The sequence below is a fragment of the Podarcis gaigeae genome (genome assembly GCF_964106915.1).
Source record: "Podarcis gaigeae genome assembly, chromosome: 16".
Classification (NCBI taxonomy): Eukaryota; Metazoa; Chordata; class Lepidosauria; order Squamata; family Lacertidae; genus Podarcis; species Podarcis gaigeae.
The window spans coordinates 27427028-27451011 of NC_139693.1; the positions used below are offsets into that span (position 1 = coordinate 27427028).

Sequence of the window (23984 nt, forward strand, 5' to 3'; positions counted from 1 at the left end):
TGAGTGTTCACTGTCATGCTGGCTGCCAGCGTCAGGCTTTCCTGTGATAGCAGAAGATACTCTGTGCAAGAGGATCTCATTCCCTTCCCCACAGCACTCTTGTGGCTGCAAGAGAGTGGGTCTCTTACCCTGAATATGCTTAAAGGAACATTTCCTTTATAGCTCCTGGACTCCTGGAACTGAGAAGTGGTAGGGAGTATGCAAAGCTCTAGCAGTGATCCACTCCCTAACAGAGTTGTCCCATCCTAGGATTTGGGGCAGGGTGCAAGAGAGAAAGAGTGTGCTGTTATTGTTTCACCTGCAGCAAACAGATTAGAGGCCTTTCAGCTGATTAATACTTTTCCATAAGGCCTCCTTTCTCTTGCTTGATATTTCTTCCTTTGTAGGTAGCTCTGTGTCTCCTCCTTGTCAGGTGGAAAAAGGGGAAAGATCTGCCTAGAGCACTTTCTTCGTGTGTGTGTGTGTGTGTGTGTGTTTCAAAACCCAGTGAAACATTCTGCCATTTTATTGAAGGAGATTGGGGTGGCAGGAGTGGATGTGGAGATGTATGTCTTGGCAACTGTCCCAATTTTCAAGCCAGCGTCTTGACACATGCTCCAAACAAGCTTTCCAGGGTTTAGAATGGCTGCTCTTTGGTGGAGAAATGCAAAGGGGAGAAGAGTAAGAAGCCTTTCTAGTATAAGGCAGATCTCACAAAGTCTCCCCTTCTCTAAAGTCTTCCTCCTAGCCCTCTACCAGCAGGCATAGGGGAACAAGGAATATTGGCTCCAGTCTGCCATGGCGCCTGGGGGGTGGCCTGAGGGCCCCTGCGTACTGTAGTCTGTAGGAAACCCAGAGTAGCTCATAGGGCGGTAGGGTGTCGGTGGAGGAACCACCCACTGGCTGAAGCTTTGGTCAGGGGTGTAGGGGCTGTACATGGGCCTCCGGGATCCTGCTTTCCCTGCAGGGTCAACAGCCATGGCCACCATCCCAGAGTAGTCCTGTGGAGGAAGAGTAGCAGGAAGTGGGGGGAGATTGGTGGCGAAGCCGCCGTCTGCTAGTTTGGGGTCTTGCTCAGGAACTGGGGCAAAGTCCAGCTGCGGGGGTCTGGCTCGGAATTCACTGGGAGATACTCTGTCGCGGAGGGCCCCCGAAAAGGAGCCTTCGCCAGCCTCGTGAAACCTAAAAGAGAAGCCAAGAAGAAGATGGAAAGAAGGCAGAACCCACCTCAAGAAGCTGGACCTTTCAGGGGTCCTGCTGGGTAAAGGCTAGCAGCCTCCGCAGGTGGGCATCTTCTGAGAAAAATGTGACCTGGGGCTTTGGTCCCTTGTCACACCACCCAAGAAAACCTCTTAACTCCACAAGCGCAGCACCCCATTCGTCCATCTTACTGTGCATTGTCGGCCGCCTTTCCACATGGAAACCAGCCAAATCAGCCATTCAAAGCTTTTACATTTGGAATTGCTCATTCATTCATTCACTGCTAATGGAAATGAACACCAGTGGAGAGGGATCTCGTAGGATAGTGTTTTGCCTCTTGCCCCAACTGTGTTTCTGTATTTATAGAAAGATATCTCTGCTGCCTTTTGGCTCTCACCGCCCGAGCAAGGCGGCTTACAAATTCCATTCTTACGATACATAAAAAGGTTTCAGGTGTGTTTGGAGTGCAGAGAAGAAAATCGAAGCTGCTCAGCGGAACAGTATAAAGAGCCCTTGCCTGAGCTTCTGGGACCCAGAAAGCCACCCCTTGCAACAGAGACAATCCTGATGGGTCATTATGGCAGGAGTGTCTACAAAGTGATGCTACTCCCCAGCCCTCTCTTACCTGTATACTTGTAAGGAGGAAGAGGGAGGCGGGGGAGGTGTTGGCACTTGCTCTTGTTGGGTGGTCCTTGCACTCTCCTCCAGCCCCTGAGACAGAGCCCCTGCAGGGGCAGAGGAGGAAGGGTGGCTGTTGTGCTCCGAGACCCAGATGGGGTAGCTGCCGTTGGCGACTGGAATGGCATAGCTTTCCTCCTTCACCTCCATGTCTTCATGCCTCGTAAGATCTGACTCGCAGAGAAAACCAACAGTGAGAGCTTCCTCTACCAGGTCCATCTCCCAGCAGAAAAGCCTGCAAGCCGCCTCATCCACCTGGTCTGGTGCCTACACCTGAACACAGCACCTGTGTGGAGGCTGCTTGAAGAGTCATGGGCTCACCTGAGGAGGCCTCAGAGCTGCCGAGAGCTGCCTAAGGACGGGTGGGTGGTTCTTGCTGGTGTCACAAACCGGAAGCCAGGCAAGGTGCCTATCATGCCATTAGCCAGGGGGATAAATCTTTTATGGCAGACCCCAGATCTCCCCTCCCTTACCTCATTTTTGGCTTTGCTTGCATAGAGCTATTGAGGCAGAGACATGCAGCCCACCCATTGCTCAGCTGCTCCTGCATATAAAATAGCTTTTGCAAATATTCCGAGCTTGTGTGTCTGGCCATTGAGTACTTGACAACTGACATGCGGTGGGCAGGGGATGACTGAAACTCAAACTCTGGCATGGAGTTGGGGGATTTAAGTCTTTGCTGTGTGGCCTAATCCAGATATGGGGGGGGGGTGTTCACCTGCTGTTTGCTGTGGGGGAGAAGTTCCCCTTTGCTCCACTGGGAGCTTTTCTTTCCAGTGCCAGTTCTGGACCCCAATCTGGACTGGAATGACTGCAGGGGGCAAAGAATTGAAGCCCCCCCAACACCCATCTATATCGAGTCCGCAGAATTATTATTTTTTTAAAAAGCCAATCACACCAAAATGGCTAATGAGATGCTTGAGGGCCAAACAAGATGGCTTGTGCTGATTGGATGGCAGCTCTTCCTAATTTAACACACTCAGAAAGAATTCTACAAAATAAGAAAGTGAATAAATACTGGCATTATCATCATCATCATCATCATTTATTATTATTTATACCCCGCCCATCTGGCTGGGTTTCTCCAGCCACTCTGGGCAGCTTCCAACGGAATATTAAAATTGTTGTTGTTTAGTCGTTTAGTCGTGTCCGACTCTTCGTGATCCCATGGACCAGAGCACGCCAGGCACTCCTGTCTTCCACTGCCTCCCACAACAACCTTTTAAACATTAAAAGCTTCCCTAAATAGGGCTGCCTTCAGATGTCTTCTAAAAATCTGGTAGTTGTTTTTCTCTTTGACATCTGGTGGGAGGGTGTTCCACAGGGCGGGCGCCACCACCGAGAAGGCCCTCTGCCTGGTTCCCTGTAACCTCACTTCTCGCAGTGAGGGAACCACCAGATGGCCTTTGGAGCTAGACCCTGGTGTCCGGGCAGAACGATGGGGGTAGAGACGCTCCTTCAGGTATACTGGGCCGAGGCCGTTTAGGGCTTTAAAGGTCAGCACCAGTACTTTGAATTGTGCTCGGAAACGTACTGGGAGCCAGTGTAGGTCTTTCAAGACCAGTGTTATATGGTCTCGGCAGCCGCTCCCAGTTACCAGTCTAGCTGCCGCATTCTGGATTAGTTATACCGTATTTTTCGCTCCATTGGACGCACTGGACCATAGGACGCACCGGATTATAAGAGGGAGAGAACAGGGAAATTTTTTTCCCCTTGTTCTCCCCCTCTAAAACAAGGTGCGTTCAAGGTACATTCACCAGAGCTTGTGGGGCTTGCGGTGGGGGGAAGCGCTGCTTTCCCCCACCGCCAGCCTCAAAGATCCCTGAAGCCTTTGGAGCGCAGCGCCCCGCTGCCCTGGAGAGGCTGTGCGCGCAGCCATCCCCAAGCGCTCTGCAGGGCTCCGTCTTCCTGTTCTGGCTTTGGGCTTAGCAGCGCAGCCTGCATTTGCTCTATAGGACGCACACACATTTCCCCTTAATTTTTGGAGGGGAAAATGTGCGTCCTATAGAACGAAAAATACGGTGGTTTCCGGGTCACCTTCAAAGGTAGCCCCACATAGAGTGCATTGCAGTAGTCCAAGTGGGAGATAACTAGAGCATGCACCACTCTGGAGAGACTGTCTGCATAACTTATACAAGCTGTGTACTTTTTTATTTTTAGGGGTGGGGAAGAGCAGAGCATGGATGGGTCTGCCATTGAATTATTTCTACCTGTAGCTACCAGAAAGAAAGCAGAACCAGTTTGGTTTTTGAAAAGTAAGTCCTGTTAAGTCACTAGTGGTTCCTTTACTGCCCGTACTCTGGCTGGGCCCCACTTTGCCTCTCCTTTCCACCACCACCCATTGCTCCATCTCCAGGCTCCAACACACCTGTAGCATGCTTTGGAAATGGGGAGCCAGATATAGAATGGATGCCAGCACACTGCAGGGGATTCTGAGCAGCCTTTTGGTTCCCCCATCTGCATGATCAGCTGTACAGTGGTACTTTGGTTCTCGAACTTAATCCATTCCAGGAGTCCGTTTGACTCTCAAAACCGTTCGAAAACCGAGGCACACCTTCTGATTGCCTGCAGGAGCTTCCTGCACTCAAGCGAAAGCCACGTCAAGACGTTTGGCTTCTGAAAAACATCCGCAAACTGGAACACTTACTTCTGGGTTTGCGGCGTTCGGGAGCCAATTTGTTTGGGAGCCAGGCCATTCAAGTACCAAGGTACCACTGTAATTTTTTTCCAAATGCAAATACATTTGCTGTTGAAATAAATTATCTGTACTAACGAATGCAGGCCGGTGTATGAACCGGCTCACACTTCTGCTGAGATCACATTTGAGGAAGGAAAACATTGCATCTTTACACCTCACTGTGGCCCATAAAAACCTGCCAAGCTCTCGGTGAAGTCAGTCAAATGCCGGGTGCCCTGTTTTTTTTGGGGGGGGGGGGTAGGTGATGCATCTACCCAATACCTGGCAGGGTTGTTGCTTGTTACCTGGTTCCTCCACGCCAAGTGTGGGTCCTTCCATCAATGTCCTCTTCTGACCTTTGGCTGAACTGTTTTTCTGAACTTTTCCCTCTCTGAGGAAAGAGTAGTCGGTGGTAGACGTTTTGCAGCTCTCTAGATTGGACCTTACAAACCCCTGCTAGATGAGGAGCTGGGTAGGGCCCTCGGCTTGCCACAGATGCCTTAATATGGCGTAAGATCTTCCTCTTTGTCATGCAGGGAGAGTCACAACTGTGCCTTTTAAAGGGCAGGTCCCGTGGGTTAAACCACAGAGCCTAGGGCTTGCCGATCAGAAGGTCGGCGGTTCGAATCCCCGCGACGGGGTGAGCTCCCGTTGCTCGGTCCCTGCTCCTGTCAACCTAGCAGTTCGAAAGCACGTGAAAGTGCAAGGAGATAAATAGGTACTGCTCCGGCAGGAAGGTAAACGGCATTTCCGTGCGCTGTTCTGGTTCGCCAGAAGCGGCTTAGTCATGCTGGCTCATGACCCGGAAGCTGTACGCCGGCTCCCTTGGCCAGTAAAGTGAGATGAGCGCTGCAACCCCAGAGTCAGCCACAACTGGGCCTAATGGTCAGGTGTCCCTTTGCCCAAAAGTTGGCATTTCAACAGGTCTCCCATTGTGAGACAGAAGCCCCCGCCCCAAAAAAACCCACCCACACATGCAGGATACGACCCACCAGGCCATTCTCCACTGGTGACGGCTGTTGTCACCAGGAAGGCACCGGAACCAGCTCTCGACCCACCTGCGGGTGTTCTTCCCGTGTTCTCGGAAGCCTTTAGCAAATGGATTGTTGTAGATCTTGAGTTTTGTGATCTGGAAAAAGAGTCAAGAGTCTAGCGTTAGCACCAAGCATCCATCTCTGTTATCGTCCTGCCCTGCCCCACATTTGGGATCTTGCCTTTCCAACTTGGTTGAGGACCAGAGAGCTGCCTCTTCTTCTCCCCAACCTTTGCAGAGAAATTTCAAGAAAGTCCCAGGAGACCTGAAGAACCCAGCCCTTAGTTTGCTCCTCTTTGCAGGCCAGAGTGCCCCCTCTTCCCCACCTGTGTGGGGTGCCTGTCCTTCAGCAGCTTGGCTCAGAGAGTTTCTGAACCACAGGTTCTGCCACTGGACCCCTGGAAGGGACCACCTGCAGCAATGTATAGACAAGAGGATCCTGCAGGGAGCTGTCACAGTTTTTACGGCCACTAGGCCCTGGGTCTACGGAGATTTTAAGGCAGCTGCTCTGTGCAAAATGTGTTGTGGGGACATGTGCTGCCAGGAAGGGCCGCGTGAGACCGGTGCTGGCTGGTGTCCTGCAGAACATGCTCCAGGCTCAATACTCCCCTCCGTCTTGAATATAGGCCCCCTAATATTTGGGGAGCTCTGCTGTGTCCAAGAGCAGCAACAGCCACAGCCCTCCACAGCTTTTGTAGCAGAGGCTCAGGGATAGGGCCCAGCCGACCCTTTGCTGCCCACCTTCTCGTTCTGATATGCCGTGACGGAGGTGAAGACTGTCTCTGGGAAGCTGAAGGTTTGGAAGGCGCTCCAGTGGGTGCTGAAGAGGTTGTCTGCCTGCATGACGTGAAAGCGAGGCTTATAGCGATGCATGGAGTGGAGAATGACCTGGAGGGAGACACAGACGAAGTGATGATGATGAAGAAGAAGAGTTTGGATTTGATATCCCACCTTTCACTCCCTTTAAGGAGTCTCAAAAGGGCTAACATTCTCCTTTCCCTTCCTCCCCCACAACAAACACTCTGTGAGGTGAGTGGGGCTGAGAGACTTCAGAGAAGTGTGACTAGCCCAAGGTCACCCAGCAGCTGCATGTGGAGGAGCGGAGACATGAACCCGGTTCCCCAAATTACAAGTCTACCGCTCTTAACCACTACACCACACTGGCTTCCTGATGCAGTCAGGAAGCCTCCTTTGGTGGGAACTGCTGTCGGGAATGAAGGAGGGAGCACCTCAGCCAGTGTTTGAAGCTGAACGTCAAGGGGCGCTTGCCATCGTGCAGTTGTGGGGGGATGCCTTGCCCAGAGAGAGAGAGAGAGAGAGAACGAGAGAGAGCCTTTGTGCAGGGGGAGCCAAGACGCTTTGCCTAAGGAAATCAAATCCTTCCCCGGATTGGTTTTATGTGCCATTAAAGTACAGCGGCAAATAAAACATTTTAAATGTGTTGTAAAGTGCAATATACAAATGTGACACTAGATGGCAACAGTGAGCTATGCCAAATTCAATGTATATTTTTTTTAATTAAGGCATTTTCACAGTGGTTTTTTATGTCTGTAGATTCCACCTAAGAGCGGCAGCAGAGGGGCAAACACACCCTACTTTTTAAATCTAATGTTTTTCAAATATTCAGTTTTACAATTTAAAGCACTCGTTTTTACATCCTTAAGATATCAATGACTTCCCTTCTCTTTCCACGGTTCATTGTACATATTATAAACCCCTGCATATTTTACAGAAACTATACCATTCAGTACTCCATTATTACATCCATCAAAACTTATTTACACTGTTGAATTTATCTTAACACTGCCAGCGTTTTCAGCTGCACACAGTTATTTCCCATATATTCAATAAACGTTTTCCAATCTTTTCTAAACATATGTTCCTCTTGCTCTCTTACTCTACATGTTAAATCTGCACGTTGTGCATATTCTGTCAACTTAAGTTGCCATTATTCTTTAGTTGGGACCTCACTCGTTTTCCATTTTGGGGCTAACAAAACACGGGCCGCAGTAGTAGCATACATAAATAACCTTTTTTGGCACCTGGAAATTTCAATCTGAATTATCCCCAGACATGCCCTACTCTCTTGCAGCCCCAATGAGGGCCATGCAAGAGGGCGCTGCAGTGGATTGGGCCCTGCTTTCACCTGCCCCAGGCCTCGTCCCTCCTCTCCTTACCCTCACCTCCAATTTCGCCTAATGTCTCGCTGCACAAACTCCCTCCTTTCTCCCCAGCCCTCTCTTGACATACGTGGCCATGCTGGTCCAGGGTGTTGTTGGTCAGCTTGAGCTTCTGAAAGGAGATGGGCTCTTTCATCCAGTGGCTGCCCAGGGCAGGGGAGTCCGGGTGGACGTAGGTCCGGCAGGGAGGCTGTGGCTCCGCCTTCCCAGCAACTTCCCACTGGTCCTTGTTCCACTGGGAGATGAGGAAGAGAGAAGATGAACGGACCTCCCCAGCATTTCCCACCACATTCACTTCCCAGGTCACTGCTTGAACTGTGGGATCACTCTTGTAGTGATCCCACAATCATCCCGAAGAGCTTGGGGGTAGTGGTGGTGGGGGTCCACTGGCCATGGAGGACCCCCCTCCCATGGAGGAAGAAGAGCGGTTGGGCTGAACAAGCAGCTGAGGTCCAGGTTCCCAGTGCTGCAGATGTTGCTGCTTCAACCTTTCCGGGCCTGAGTCCTCAGGAGCCCCCCAAGTGCCCAAAGATAAAGGTAAAGGGACCCTTGCCCATACGGGCCAGTCGTGTCCGACTCTAGGGTTGTGTGCCCATCTCACTTAAGAGGCCGGGGGCCAGCGCTGTCCAGAGACACTTCCGGGTCACGTGGCCAGCGTGACGAAGCTGCTCCAGTGAACCGGCACCAGAGCAGCACATGGAAACGCCGTTTACCTTCCCGCTATAAAGCGGTACCTATTTATCTACTTGCACTTAAGAGTGCTTTTGAACTGCTAGGTGGGCAGGAGCTGGGACCGAGCAATGGGAGCTCACCCCGCCGCGGGGATTTGAACCGCCGACCATACGATCGGCAAGTCCTAGGCACTGAGGTTTTACCCACAGCGCCACCTGCGTCTCTGGGTCTGCCCAAAGATAGACCCATAGAATTGTAGTTTGAAGGGACCCCAAGGGTCATCTAGTCCAACCCCCTGCAATGCACGAATCTCAGCTAAAGCATCCATGACGGATGGCCATCCAACCTCTGCTTGAAAACCAGAAAGTTCTTACAAATTCAGAAAGTTCTTTAGCCGGGATCTCCTTTCCAGTACAGTGGTACCTCTGCTTAAGAACTTAATTCGTTCTGGAGGTCCGTTCTTAACCTGAAACTCTTCTTAACCTGAAGCACCACTTTAGCTAATGGGGCCTCCTGCTGCCACCGCGCCACAGGAGCACGATTTCTGTTCTCATCCTGAAGCAAAGTTCTTAACCCGAGGTACTATTACTGGGTTAGCGGAGTCTGTAACCTGAAGCGTCTGTAACCTGAAGCGTCTGTAACCCGAGGTACCACTGTAATTTGAAGCCAGATGGAGGTTTCCTTCTCACAACCTATTTTTATCGACATGTTTCCATTTGACTGCTGCTTCCCCAACCCCAATAGACGTTCCTAAAATGCTCCACACAACAAATCCAGTCAGACAACGGCCTTCGTCAACCTGGAGACCTCCAGATATTTTGGACTACAACTCCCATCAGCCCTTGCTTGCCTGCACAGCCGCTCAAAACAACTGGGGGACGCTTAGGCTGGCAAAGGAGGAATACACACCAGAGCACTTTTATCAGAAGGAATCTGCCTAATTGCTGGACCCTTAATCTGTTAAACCAGTTAGAAGGAACCTGGATCACCCCGAGACACTGGTGAAAGCCTTTACCTTGTACCTGAAGCTATCCATTGGCACAAAGTCCACCAGCATGAGATACTTCGCATAGGGGATCAAGCCCGTAACTTTGATCTTGCACTGGGGAAACATCCGCCTGTGGAGAGCAGGAAAGATGGCCCTCTTTATGCTGGTCTCTCCAGGATGAAGCTTTTCATGGGGGGGTGGGGAGCAGCAACCAAGAAAGACCATGAACTTCCCCTGTGCCCTCAAGCCAGTCTCAGCTTTGACCAGAAGAAACTTGGCTTCAAAGCTGGGCTGATGGCTTGTGTAGCCGCAGGGGGAATAAGGTCCCAGTTTCTTTTAGATCAAGGTTCTAGGCCTCATCATTGTTTTAAAAGTGTTGGGAATGGGCACAAGATGTAGGTCACAACATTATGATGGGAGATTGGGAAAAATTATGGAAAACTGATTTAAAATTTACAGATTGTTCCCTATTGAAGGAGAATTACATGGATGATGTATAGATGGTACACAACACCAGTGCAGTTAGGGAAAATGTACAAAACTAGTTCAAATATATGTTGGAAGTGTAAGGAAAAGGAAGGGACATTTTATCATATGTGGTGGGATTGTAATGTAATTTAAAAAAATTGGGAAATGATATATAATGAATTGAAGAAAATGTTCCATTTAACATTTGTTTAAAAAACACAAGGCATTTTTGTTGGGGATTGTAGGGAAAGGGCTGCCAAAAAAAGCTGAAAAACATCTTCATGTATGCAACAACGGCCTCAAGAGTTCTGGTAGCACAAGGATGGGAGACTGAAGAAACCCCAACTAAAGAATCATGGCAAAAAAATTGACGGACTATGCAGAACTGGCAAAACTGACATATAAGCTACGGGACAAGGATAACTGTGACTTTAAGGATGAATAGGAACCCTTTACAAAGTATCTGAAGACGCAACAAAGTGAACTGGACTCCTTGGCAGGTTTTGAATAAACATTCACAAACTTTTTATTGATAATAATCAGCTAAATGGTTTGAGGATCTATACAACTTTGTAACATGCAATGCAGAAAACAGAAGTCTCAGAGAAACCAAAGACTGGAACTGAGGGAAGTCGGGGGGTGGGGGTAGGTTTTGTGGGGGAGGGAGGAAAAATGGGGGGACAACAAGGATGATACGTTTCTGGATAATATGTCTTGTTTTAATTTTGAATAAAAAAAAACTTGTTTTAAAAAAGTGCTGGGAAACTAAGGAGGACCTGAAAGAGGGATATTTTGGGTGGGGGACAAGACCTCTCCTGTCCTGAAGCCCAGGAACCCCTGCAGGAACTCCTCCTAAAATCTGCTTAGACTCAACAGGGCCATGTTGGGCTTTTCTCTATGATCCATCTTGGGTTTATAATGTTCAAATTGCCTTCTCACCGTTGATTTTGGATTTGAAGTCGACCAGATTTATTTAATGAAATGGCACAAGTGCTGCAAGAAGGATGGCTATGCTGGTGGGTCTCCTCTAGAGTAAGCCCTTGCCCTCAACTACCAGAATCAAGCTGCAGCTGGGAGGGTTTCCTCTTACCCTGGCAAGGAAGAAAGGGGGCCCAGAGTCCAGCAATGACCAGGAAAGATGCCCAGAGGCCTATTTGTGGACAGTGGGGAGGACTGCTCCCAAGAAAGGAGCCCTCCCTGCGGAAAGGGTGATGAACAAACTCCATACTTTGGGGTTTGTGGCACTGGAGTTTTGCAGGATCTGACCTACAGCCAGTGTCTGCCTACTTGGCTAAGTATAAATAGGCATCTGTTCCATCTCCCACATGGACTACTTCAATGCGCTCTACGTGGGGCTACCTTTGAAGGTGACCCGGAAACTACAACTAATCCAGAATACTAATCCAGAGTCTGGTGACTGGGAGCGGCCGCTGAGACCACATAACACCAGTCTTGAAAGACCTACATTGGCTCTCAGTACTTTTCCGAGCACAATTCAAAGTGTTGGTGCTGACCTTTAAAGCCCTAAACAGCTTCAGCCCAGTATACCCGAAGGAGCGTCTCCACCCCCATCATTCTGCCCTGATGCTGACGACCAGCACCGAAGGCCTTCTGGCAGTTCCCTCATTGCGAGAAGCAAAGCTACAGGGAACCAGGCAGAGGGCCTTCTTGGTAGTGGCGCCTGCCCTGTGGAACACCCTCCCACCAGATGTCAAAGAGAAGAACAACTACCTGACATTCAGAAGACATCTGAAGGCAGCTCTGTTCAGGGAATTTTTTAATGTGTGACATTTTTGTGTATTTTTGGTCTTTGTTGGAAGCTGCCCAGGGTGGTTGCGGAAATGTGCAGGGTACAAATATATTATTATTATTATTATTATCATCATCATCATCATCATCATCATCATCATCATCATCATCATATTGCCAAAATAATTTTGAAAAGAATGAACTGAAATGGGGGCTGGGATTCTGAAATCAGGAACGGAAGACGCTGTTTTGATTGATTGATTGATTGATTGATTGATCGATTGATAATTACATTCATATTCCACCCTATACCTGCAGGTCTCAGGGCAGTTGACAAGACAAAACCATAATATTAAATATATGAAATACATAATAAAAACAAAAACAACCCAATCATTCCCTCTCCCCTCTTCCCAACACATTTTTAAAGGGCGTTGGATGTCAATCAGCCAAAGGCCTGGTTAAAGAGGAATGGTTTCATTTGAGCAATTGGCAGCCGCTCTCTGTAGTTTCAGGCAACCAACATCCCTGGCCCTGCCTGGAATTGCTGCAATGGTGCTTGGCATGTAAAGGGTGCCTGCCATCTCTTCACTGAGCAACTAAAGGTAAAGGGACCCCTGACCATTAGGTCCAGTCGTGGCCGACTCTGGGGTTGCGGCTCTCATCTCGCTTTACTGGCTGAGGGAGCCGGCGTACAGCTTCCAGGTCATGTGGCCAGCATGACTAAGCCACTTCTGGTGAACCAGAGCAGCGCACAGAAACGCCGTTTACCTTCCCGCCGCAGTGGTAGCTATTTATCTACTTGCACTTTGACGTGCTTTCGAACTGCTAGGTGGGCAGGAGCAGGGACTGAGCAACGGAAGTTCACCCCATTGCGGGGATTCGAACCGTGATCTTCTGATCGGCAAGCCCTAGGCTCTGTGGTTTAACCCACAGCGCTACTGTACTACTTTCATCCAAATTCATAAGGAAATGACAATATGAAGAAACTTCTAGGAAACCAGGGAAGGACAATGCACTTTGAAGTCTGCCTCCCATAGCCTGGTGCCCTCCAGATGTTTTGGCCAATTCCTATCAGCTCCAGCTATAAGATCCTGAGGCTGGATAGAGCTGTAGCCCCCAAACATCTGGAGGTTGGGAAAGTGGGGGTTAAAGGAGGATTTGCCTGAAGCTGTGAGGGTGTGATCACCTGAGGAGGTGCTGCCCCGTCCCCTTGGCAAGGGCGACTTTCTAAGCCCCGAAGAAACAGAGATTCAAAAGGGCACAGAACAGGGTTCAGCTCACCGTCCAGATTTGGTGATGATCATCTCTGTTCCCACTTGGTGGAACTTCATCCAGAGCTCCACATCCTCGAGGGTGACCGCAATGGAGCTGTGAGGAGACGAGGCCTCCAAAGATTCGGGAAGAGTTTTGGCATCTTGGATGGAAAGAAAAAACAGAACCAGCACTTTGAGGGAGGGAAACCACGAAGAAATTTAGGACAGCTTCAGCTGTCGTCACCGTAAATATGTTAAAGAGTTTAGGGTGCTGGAAGATTCCTGGTTGCTTTAGTTGCAAGAAGCAAAGCCGGCTGGAATCACCCTAGACTTTGAGAAAAGCTTTCAACATTATCCAGCATAGGGGAAATTCCCCCCCAGGACCCCCAAATGCTGTGCCTTCCAGCGGAAGGAAGTCTTCCCCCAAGCTCTGCCTGCCCCCTGAAGGTTGACTCTGCTGCCCTTCCAACTTTTAATGCTTAGTGGATATTTTTTGCTTAAACTGCTAAACTCCCGTGTGGCTGGTACCCAGAGCAAGAACACCAAACACATTTCTTTAGGGTTTTCATATAATCATAGAGTTCGAAGGGACCCTGAGGATCATCTCGTAGTCCAAACCATTTCAACACAGGAATATGCAACTGTCCCATATCAGGATCGAACCTGCAACCTTAGTGTTATCCAGCACCACAATCTAACCAATTGAGCTACCCAAGCTGTTCAAAGGAGAAATCAATGGTGGAGGGGGACTAGTAAACTGCCTGTCCCCAAACCATCTTTTGAAAAAGGGTTGGGTTTTTTGTTGTTTGGGGAGCATGGGGGATAGATAGAAAACTTCAACTCCCATCATAATTTACAATTGGCTCTGCTTTTTGAGGGGCTGATGGGAGCTGGAGCCCAAGAACAAAACCGTGTGTGTGTGTGTGTGTGTGTGTGTGTGAAGAACCAGTGTGAAGAACCAGTAGAGAAGGGAGGGAGGAAGGAAACAGAGCACATAAAAAACAGTATAATGCATTGAGTACAGTATTAAATGTAGAATTAAAACCAATGGAAAATTTAAAAAAAGTGGGAAATATAAAATAATTACATTAAAATGATGTTAAAAACCAAAACAATTTAAGCTGAACTAAGTAAGATAAAACATTTTAAGCTCAACAACAACAATAACATTTTAAGGATCGGGATTCTTTGCTTATTTAGCTTCCCTGTCAACCAGCGAGAGGGTGCAGAAGTGCTTAGTTTGTCTCGGTGAACCTCTTAAGGACAAACAGCAAAACCAACTTCCAATTCGCAGGCAACCCCAAAGGCAAAACAAGCCCTGCAGTTCCCCATCAGTTTTCTGCTTTGATTCAGCATTAATAGACTCCTGCAGAAGTGACACCCACTTTGCTGTGGACCGTTAACATCTCCTTGCCAGACTAGGCTCCATCTCCTCCAGCAGGGACTTGAAAGGAGCCACAAAAACGTTTTGAGCAAAGGAGGATGTTTGTCCCCCACTGGTCCCAAAATACATCCTTAAAGAGAGGAAGGGAGGTGGGTTTCATAGAACGGATGGCTCTGGGCCAGGGGCAAGAGTGGGGGGTTCCCTGCAAGCAAGCTGGCAGGGAGGGTGCAGGATAAGTTCTGGTGGTACAGCAAAAGCAGTAACAGAGAGGGGAATCATGAGGCAGAGCCCAGGGCTCCAAAAAGAGAGACTTCTGTGCAAGGCAACTGCAGCACATTCAGCGGGGAATTAAGATAACGGGACTTCAAATACTCTTCAAATACCTGGGACATTTAAGAGGCTGGTGCCCTGACATTTGCTCAACCATGCTGAGTGGTGGCACCGGTTCTTTTTGCAAAAGATGGGGGAGATTGCGGCTGGCAGGAAGCAAGTTTCAGAGTTTGACAGAAGGTTGTTTGGGCTGGCATGAAGCACTGCCCATTGATCAACAAGCCGCAAGTTCTGAAGCACTTTCTTGATCTAGTCATCAAATCATCGTAACAAAAACACTTAAATTTCGAGGGGCGTAGGAGGCGTGTGTGTCTTATTTCTTTGGCACATATGCCAATCTCTCTTCAATTTGTAGCTTCAGATTGTAGCTCGATGTGGTGTAAAATGAAATAATTGTGGAATAAATCACAGAAAGCATGCTTTTGGTGGATATATTAGTTGTTGATTAAAAAAAATAGGTTAAAAAATGGGAGGAAAATCCCCAATGTTTTCAGCTGAACCTCCTATAAGTCCCTGCTTCTGCCTCTCTCCCAATCCTCCATTAAGAGGTATCTGCCGGCCCCTGGTAGACAAGCAAAGCACACACACACACACACACACACACACACACACACACACACGTATTCCCCAGTTTGAGCCACAAAGAAGCAAACAGTCCCCAACCAACAGATTCCCCCCAAACAAGCAAACCCTTCAGCCCAAATGGCAAGGCAGCCTGGCAACGGGGGGACCATTTAGGGTCACCGGGGACAATGTCCTTCATCCCTAGCATATGTTTCCTTACATCGGCAGAGCATTTCCTATGGAGCATGATAAAAACAAAAACAAAAATCATTATTTATATGCCACCTGTCTGACCGGGTGGCTCTGAACAAAAAATAGTAAAAACACAACACAACATCACACACTAAAAACTTCCTTGCCTTCAGCATGGTCACAGAGTTACACCATGAAGCATTTCACCATTGACAGCCTGTTGGTGGAACAGATTTGGTTACCACTGAAGGTCCCAGGAGAAGTTTCTGACGCTCTGCTAAGCAAGTGCGGTTTGGAGCAAGCGGATCTGAGCTCCAGAACAGAAATAAAAGTTCAGGAGGCCTTTCTGACCACCTGGGAGACCCACAAAAAGGCAGAATGAAGCCCGCTTGTTGGATGGGGGTGCAGAAGAAGAGTTGTTTAGACTGGGCTGGGGTATCATACATACATACATACACACACACACATACATACATACATACATACATTGGTACCTTGGGTTAAGTACTTAATTTGTTCCAGAGGTCCGTTCTGAACCTGAAACTGTTCTTAACCTGAAGCACCACTTTAGCTAATGGGGCTTCCCGCTGCTGCTGCCGCGCCGCCGGAGCACGATTTCTGTTCTCATCCTGAAGCAAAGTTCTTAACCCGAGGTACTATTTCTGGGTTAGCGGAGTCTGTATCCTGAAGCGTATGTAACCCGAGGTACCACTGTACATACATACATACCGCCCATTTGACTGGGTTTCCTCAGCCACTCAGCTTCCAACAAATTAAAACAGAATACGACATCAAACATTAACAACTTCCCTGACAGCCTTTGGATGTCTTCAGAAAGTCAGATGGTTGATATTTCCTTAAAATCAGGTTTTCCTCAATGCAGTCCTGCCCCATGGTTTGTGTGGGGAGAGTGACATGGAGACAGCAGGCTGTCCACACTTCGCGAGATAAAACACACTCGGGTCCCAATCCAGGAGAGGCAATCAATACAAGAGCACAGCCTGGCTCTGTTGGGGCTTTGGTCTGTGCCTACTGTCCAGAAAGTCACCACAACTAACCTAGCAAGCCAGGCGGACACAGCTTCCCTCCTCTCCCCTCTGGAGCTTAAGAAATCCAAGAATGCTCAGCACCTACCTGGTACAGCTTGCATCTTCCCAGGTGCTGGAAGGAGACAGAGAGATGTGTGAGGATCTGCAGGAGTCCAGACCCAAACACACAACAGAGAGGCCAAAGGAGGAAAGACTCAGCTTGGAGCCAAGGTGAGTTCCTGGCTTATGAAGGTTTAACAAGTGGGGAGGAGCCAGCCCCGTCTCTCTCTCTCCCCCCCCAACCTTTGATGTCCAGCAGAAACAAAGAGAGGAAATATCTGCTGCTGCTCTGCAATGGCTGGAGAGTGGAGAGAGGAGAAGCCCAGTGAATTAACATGGCTTTGAGATACAGGAAACCCCACCAGGAGAAGGAAAGGCCCCTCCCTGGAAGGCAAATGCCCACTCAGACCAGCCAAGTGGTGGGAGGTGCCAGGGGGCCAGGCACACCAAGGGAACCCGTCTTCCTTACACCAGGGCCAGGGTTCATTAAGGTAAAGGGACCCCTGACCATTAGGTCCAGTCGTGGCCGACTCTGGGGTTGCGGCGCTCATCTCGCTTTATTGCCTGAGCGAGCCAGCGTACAGCTTCTGGGTCATGTGGCCAGCATGACTAAGCCGCTTCTGGCGAACCAGAGCAGCGCACGGAAACGCCATTTACCTTCCCGCCGGAGCGGTACCTATTTATCTACTTGCACTTAGACGTGCTTTCGAACTGCTAGGTTGGCAGGAGCAGGGACCGAGCAACGGGAGCTCACCCCATTGCGGGGATTTGAACCGCCGACCTTCTGATTGGCAAGTCCTAGGCTCTGTGGTTTAACCCACAGCGCCACCCGCGTCCCAGCCAGGGTTCATTACCCAGAGGCAAATGTGTCCCCTTATGGTGCACTGAAGCCCCTAACTAAAGCAGAGCTTCACCCTGAGAGTGGCTGGCCGGCCCAGCGCTTCCCGTCTCACTGAAGCCCAGCAGCCAAGCGAGGTCAGAAGTTCCCCTCCCTTCTCCTCATGCGTCTTCATCCACTTCTGTTTTCCAAAGCACAAGCACCTCAGGATGTTGTTGTTGCCATTGCTGAGCTGAGCTCCTCCCCAGAACTGGCTGCATTTCCAAGTACCAGTTGATAGAATGGTAGAGTCCAATCCCTGGCAATGCAGGTCTCTTGCCCCCACATCCATCTATGGTTGGGCTCCAAACACCAACCTTCTGGTTAACCGCCAGGCACACTGGCTCACTGGCTGCACATCACTGTGGACCTGTCCCAAGAGACCCTTTACTCTGCACCCAGTGGGTGCCACAACCACAGCCCAGCACTATCCTTAGGAATGCTGCCTTTTCATCTGGTTCACACACCCCACCCGGCCGCTGCTAAACTGGTTTTGATCCAAATGGAGAAAAAGAACAACTAGTTGCGTTTTTAAGACAGCAATGTGCTGCTCCAAGGCAGAATGCAGCCCCCTACTCCTCTGTTTGTCCTGGGTCTTGCAGAAGCCAAATCTAAACAGGGAGTGCTGTTATTATGATTGATTTGGTATTATGCTCCCTGTTATGCTTTTTTATCAGGTTTCGATTACTGATGCTCTGTAAAATGTGTTCTTAATGTGGTACACTGCCCTGGGATCTTTGGAGAAAGGGCAGAATATAAATCGAATAAATAAATAACTGGGAGGCGAGGATGGAGGGGGAGTTCCTATCCAGAATCTGGAGGGGTGGGCTGCTCAAAAGGACTCCTATTCTTGCAAAACAAGAGGAAGACTTATTTTTCTCCACCTCAACCCCCCCACTCCTTCCTGGTTAGTTAGCTGCATGGAAGGAAGATGCGAAATGCTTCACAGCCACTTGACATCCCTGGGAGAGGAAAATTTCAAAGGGCTCCACAGGCAGCTGCAGCGCCTCCTTTCATTGCTGTCCAGGCCACGCTCTTCCTCTGACTAGAAACTGACTGCGATCCGAGGCATGTTTACTTGTAAGTAAGCCTAAGGACGCAGGTGGCGCTGTGGCTTAAACCACAGAGCCTAGGACTTGCCGATCAGAAGGTCGCCGGTTCGAATCCCTGCCACGGGGTGAGCTCCCGTTGCTCGGTCCCTGCTCCTGCCAACCTAGCAGTTTGAAAGCACGTCAAAGTGCAAGTAGATAAATAGGTACCGCTCCAGCGGGAAGGTAAATGGCGTTTCTGTGCGCTGCTCTGGTTTGCCAGAAGCGGCTTAGTCATGCTGGCCACATGACCCGGAAGCTGTACGCCAGCTCCCTTGGCCAATAAAGCGAGATGAGCGCCGCAACTCCAGAGTCGGCCACGACTGGACCTAATGGTCAGGGGTCCCTTTACCTTGTAAGCTTAAGGAAACCAGCGGGTTATATGCAACCAAGTTCTGCCCAGAGTACGCTGGGGGGAACTTACTCACAAGTAAATGTGCCCAGGATCCCTGTGCTCTTTAACTACATGCCTTTCATTTAGCTCAAACTTGGGTCTCCAGCTGTTGTTAGACTACAACTCCCATCATCCTTTGCTAGCAGGGCTGATGGGGACTGTAGTCCAAAAACAGCTGGAGGCCTAAGTTTGGGAAACCCTGATTTAGCTTCTGCTTCTGGGCTCGAGGCAGAGGGAAAGAGTGAAAAATAAAGCAAAGCAAAATGCAGCCGGGCTCAGTACCCACTTCTTGATACAATAAAGAAGTGTTCAGCAGCCTTGACCCTCCAGAAGCTTCTCAGATGTTTTGGGCTTAAGCCTTAAGACCAAGAGGAAGAAAGTCAAGTCTGCTTTGCCACCCTGACTGCCCCTTCCTCAGTGCAAGGGGACAGGAGAAAAAACCCACCAGGCAGAATCTCACATCCCCCCCCCCCCCGAAGCTGCAGGACTAGATGGCTGTACCTATCTTTTCTGTCTCAGTTGGGTCCTTTTCTGCTTTGAGGAGCTCCAGCTCCCTTGAATGCTCTGGGGAGGGAGCCATGGCAGGCACACCAGCCCCCCCACTCCACCCCCCAGCTGTGACGCCATGGGCTGTGGCCAAATCTTCACATTTCGCACACATCCCACTTCCTCCACAGAACAAACTCCGCTTTCCTTCTCATCCCCCCATTCTGGCCCGCAAGCCTTTTGGTTCTTGCCAAGCGCCATGGACCCCAACTTTGCAGCCAAGGGGTGGGGGTGGGGAATTCGAACCTGGATCTCCGCAGGCAAAGTCCAGCATCCAGCTGAGGTGGCCCCTTTGCCCATAGAGTGAGCCGCTGCTTTCATGAGCCGCAGAGGGTGTTGCTTTTGTGTGTCTCATTCAGGAGCCCCAAGAGAAACTCCAAGACACATGCCCCCCCCCCTTTCGGGAATGTCCAGCCCTACACAAGAGCTGCACAGTGGCCAAAATGGGGTGGGGGTGGGAAGAGAGAAAATGTGTATCTGAGAGTCCTTAAAGCTCGGAGGGGGAGGGGGGGACTCACAGCAGCATTCAGAAGAGCAGCCATCCCATTAGTGGCAACTAAAGATTTGGGGGGGGGGGGGAGAGAAAGGGACAGCAATTTTACTTTCACACCAAAGAGTTTATTGGCATCTCTCAAAGAGCATCTGAATAGCTCTCAAGGGAGGAGAGGAAAGTGTTGATAGCTCTGGAGGGGGGGGGATTGAGGGGGCAGGAGGGGGCTGCTCCAGGCAGGGTCCCATGGGGGCCTGAGCTGAAGGATGGGCTGGGAGGAGAGGCTGGGGGACGCTGGACATTTGCTTCCCTCCCCAGTGGATGCAGAGGCAGCAAACAGGCCCTGCTACAGGCAGGCAGAGAGGCAGGATCAGGGCCAGCCCCCCAAACCCACATTGAGAAGCGGAGGCTGGGTTAGACGGGCCTCCTTTGGCCTGATCCTGCAGGCTCCGCAAGGTGGCTGCTTCAGGACCTTCTTGTGAGCCACAGGCAGGCACAGGTTGGCAGGGGAAAACCACATGTGGTGCAGGATCAGGCCACCGAGTCCAGGATTATGTTTTCAGAGGTGCTGATTGATGGAAGGCGCCAAGCTCAGGTTAAAATGGACCAGCTTTAATTGCACATCAGCCTGCGGCCACCTTGAGCAGCTAAACCTCCCACTATGGGAAAAGATGGTACCCCAACAACGGACCCCAAAGCGCCCCCCTCCAGTGCAAAATTGGCAATGTAGGCTCACACCACAACATCCTTCTCAGCTTCAGAGGAAGGCAGCACTCAAGCCACACACCCCCAGAGGAAGTGGGGTGCCCCCTCATCTTCTGCGTAACAACCACCCAGGCCATGGCCTAGCACATCTCCCTTGCCTCAGCCCAAACAGACTCTGCCAGGAGCAGAGGGGAGGTGGAAAAGCAGGCTCATATGTGAGAAGGGTAACCGCTGACTTACCTCAGCCCTTGGCCTGCCGTCGCTGTGAGCTTCTGACCAGAATGGCAGGGCTTGAGAGCTAGGCCATGCTGCAGTGGCAGGGAGTTCCGCTGGTGCAGCAATGTCTTCAACGATGGGGTGGCACTTCCAGTGCCTATGATCAGCTCCAGGGCTGCCCGTTGAGTGACGTTTTGGTCATGTCAGAGCCAATTCCTGACCTAGAGCCCAGGAGAACCTCCTGGGAATGGCAGCAAACGCAGCTCCTGATGAGGACAGGGACTGAATAATGCTCTCCATCAACTGCTCTTGGTGTGAAATTATGCTAGGAGAGGGAGTCATTGCCCCCAAGGTCCCCTCCCCCGTTAAAAAAACCCTGTCTCCCCCTTTGTATCTGTTTGCTGACTTCTCTCTCAGCTGCCAGAGTTTCCCGCCCTCTCCTTTGGTCAGCCAAGGAAGGAAGTGGATCTGGGAAAGACAGGCAGGTGGATCCCGCATTGCCACTAACTCATATGGTGTGTTTTTTCACAAAGGATCAAGCCTATCTGTGGATTTGAGCCAGATTGAGCCTCCATGTAGAGTGGCACTCTATCTGACGCTGCTGGGCCAAAGATGTGAGGCCATGGAATGACCTTGGGAAATTGCTTGGCACTCTGGAGGAGGGGAAGATTTGGGTCCTGCCTGTCATTGTGGCCGGCAATTTTGTTGTTGTCATGGATGTGGACGCCAGTCTTTGGGGAGAAAACCACTCACGAGCCTCCAGTTAAAGCACAAATGGGCTGGTTCCCTTTGAATTTATTATGCCATTAAGTAGTGGAAATGCAAAGAGGTGGTGGCAGAAACATGGACTATTTACTCTCTTCTCCTTCCTTAGTTTTACAATCACTTTTGGCTTCTTGCTTTAAAACACACACAAGCCATTAAGTGTGCAGCTGAGGGCCTCTCACACTACACAACTCTGCCCCTGAGCAGCTTTGATGCTCTTTTTGGGCAAAAGGGGAGATGAAGTAGCAGACAGACTGAGCACCTGCTAACCACACACACACAATGTTGTTGTTTTTTTGGGGGGGGAGCAGATTTGCATCTCACCAGGAGGCAGGGAAATAATCAAACTGGCTAGGTGGTACCATCTCTGACCCATTTGTAATGCTTCAGGATTTTTTTGGAGATCCTTAAAAAAAAGCAGCCTAAGAAGACTCCTACAGCAGCTGGATCCGGCCACAGTGTGGGCCCATCTAGTCCAGTATCCTGTTCTCACAGGTGCTCCAAATGGACTCCACTCAAGCAGTCCAGAGAAGATCCAGTTTGAGCTTCATGGTTTTTGCTCCCAAGCTATAGGACATCTCTGTCAGGTGGTCACAACCAGAGAGAAAAATACCTCCACTTCCAATGTTTGAGCAATGGAACAGGATATGTGTGTGTCAGATTTCAGTTTGTCAAGATCCCCCTTGTTTCCCCAAGAACCCCCCAATATTGCCAGCCAAAGCCTGGTGCAAAATACACAAGCTTAGGCCTAAATAATTATGCTCTCCATCCCTTCTCACAAAACCCTTTTGCTGTTTTCCAAAAAATGGAACAAGAAAATAGAAGACGCTCAGGGAACAACAATTACCGTCAACAAAAAGGATACACGGCGAGAAGAGGGAAGAGGTTCTTCTGTCCTCTTAAATTGTGCCGTTTGGTATTTATCCTCAAACATCTCTCCCTAAAAGCCAGTGGGCGGTGGCGGGGGCAATTTGCCATCTGCAACACTAACACAAGCCAGGAAATCACTCTGTCTTTCATATAGAAGTCATATCTGTCTTAATTACCAGAAACAGCTCTCAGGGGTCTGGTCAGTTTTTCTAATAAGGCTTAAGTGTGGCCCCATTGCTCAACTGGAGTCTCATCCTTTGCCCACGATATTTGGGCAATTATTAGAGATGAGCAGCTTCCAATAAGAAGCTTGCAAGTTGCTTGTTAAGAAAGTTAGCCGGTCTGTTTTATTTATACATTTATATCCCGCTTTCCCCCACAATGAGACCAAGGCAGCATACACGGTCTGGAATTTGCTCTCTCCTTTTTACCCTCACCTACAATCCTGCAAAGGGATGCGGGTGGCGCTGTGGGTTAAACCACAGAGCCTAGGACTTGCCGATCAGAAGGTCGGCGGTTCAAATCCCCGCAATGGGGTGAGCTCCCATTGCTCGGTCCCTGCTCCTGCCAACCTAGCAGTTCGAAAGCACGTCCAAGTGCAAGTAGATAAATAGGTACCACTCTGGCGGGAAGGTAAACGGCGTTTCCATGCACTGCTCTGGTTCGCCAAAAGCGGCTTAGTCATGCTGGCCACATGACCCGGAAGCTGTACGCCGGCTCCCTCGGCCAGTAAAGCGAGATGAGCACCGCAACCCCAGAGTCGGACACGACTGGACCTAATAGTCAGGGGTCCCCTTTACCTTTACAATCCTGCAAGGTAGGCAGGGCTGAGAGGCAGTGGCTGGCCCAGGGGAAAAGGTGGGGAGTTACTACAAGTGGGGTGCGTAAAAGGGGAGACCAAGAGAAGGACCACTACCCCTGTTCCACTTGCAGCCATTTCCTGCCAGAATTTGACTTCCCAACTTGGGCTTTTATTAAACGCTAGCACTAAATCAAGCAGCAAGTACCAGGAGGAGAACGGCTTTTAATTTGTTCAATACTTATTGACGCAGCAGAGGCTGATGGCCTGGCTTCCCTTTAATGGGAGTTTTCTTAAGAGGTGCTTGTAGAGAGATCCCTCCCCTGACTGCCTAATTGAGACCTTTCAGACTCCAGCCTCTAATTGCCCATATAAATCCTTGGGAACAAGCAGAGGCAGCCTTTATCTCACGTGGAAGAATTAAAACAAGTCACCTTTAATCTCTCCATGACAGCAGGAAAACAGAAGATGCATTCTCAGTGCTGGTCATCCATCCCTATAATCTCGTAATCTGCAACTAATATGTGGAACACCCCCCCACCCCCCAAAATTGCTTTGAAAATCAGGACTGCATGTTGCAAAACAAAAAAGTCCTACAGCAGCCTCAGCTGCGATGACAGAATCGGATTCTTGATGGACAAGCAAGACAGTGACCGCAGAGGGTTGAGTGAATACCCTGATGGTTCAGGTATGTGCAGAAGAGGAACAAGCCAATTGGGCGCCTGGGGCAGCGCCCAGGGGTGGGGCTAGCCGCCCGCGGGGTCGGGGTCAGCCAGGGCAGGACACTCCGTGGGGC

The 23984-nt window shown here is 49.9% G+C and overlaps 1 protein-coding gene across 3 annotated transcripts; it reads right to left on the reverse strand.

The window, feature by feature from the left end:
* Positions 1 to 135: 135 nt before the first annotated feature.
* LOC310834063 (T-box-containing protein TBX6L-like) lies at positions 136 to 21066 on the reverse strand. Of its 3 annotated transcripts, none has more exons than XM_083717393.1 (9): positions 20779 to 21066; positions 12909 to 13041; positions 9435 to 9537; positions 7818 to 7982; positions 6309 to 6455; positions 5593 to 5663; positions 4840 to 4925; positions 1805 to 2027; positions 136 to 1161 (listed from the first exon to the last, which is right to left on the reverse strand). In XM_083717393.1, exons 2-9 carry the CDS (start codon positions 12956 to 12958, stop codon positions 732 to 734), a joined length of 1275 nt encoding a protein of 424 aa, XP_083573519.1. In that variant the 5' UTR covers positions 12959 to 13041; positions 20779 to 21066; the 3' UTR covers positions 136 to 731. The 3 variants fall into 3 exon arrangements, with proteins under 3 accessions (XP_083573519.1, XP_083573518.1, XP_083573520.1); XM_083717392.1 differs by lacking the exon at positions 20779 to 21066 and adding an exon at positions 20570 to 20727; XM_083717394.1 differs by lacking the exon at positions 12909 to 13041.
* Between the last annotated feature and the right edge of the window lie 2918 nt (positions 21067 to 23984).

What these genes read in the sequence shown, in the direction of transcription:
- LOC310834063 (XM_083717392.1), bottom strand. Translation starts at nt 20,675, where the DNA reads ATGGCCTGGGTGGTTGTTACGCAGAAGATGAGGGGGCACCCCACTTCC. An exon ending in TGGATAGCTTCAGGTACAAG is followed by an intron (nt 7,983 to 9,434) that starts GTAAAGGCTTTC and finishes CTCATCTCCCAG; the next exon opens with TGGAACAAGGACCAGTGGGA. An exon ending in CCCTGGACCAGCATGGCCAC is followed by an intron (nt 6,456 to 7,817) that starts GTATGTCAAGAG and finishes GTCTCCCTCCAG; the next exon opens with GTCATTCTCCACTCCATGCA.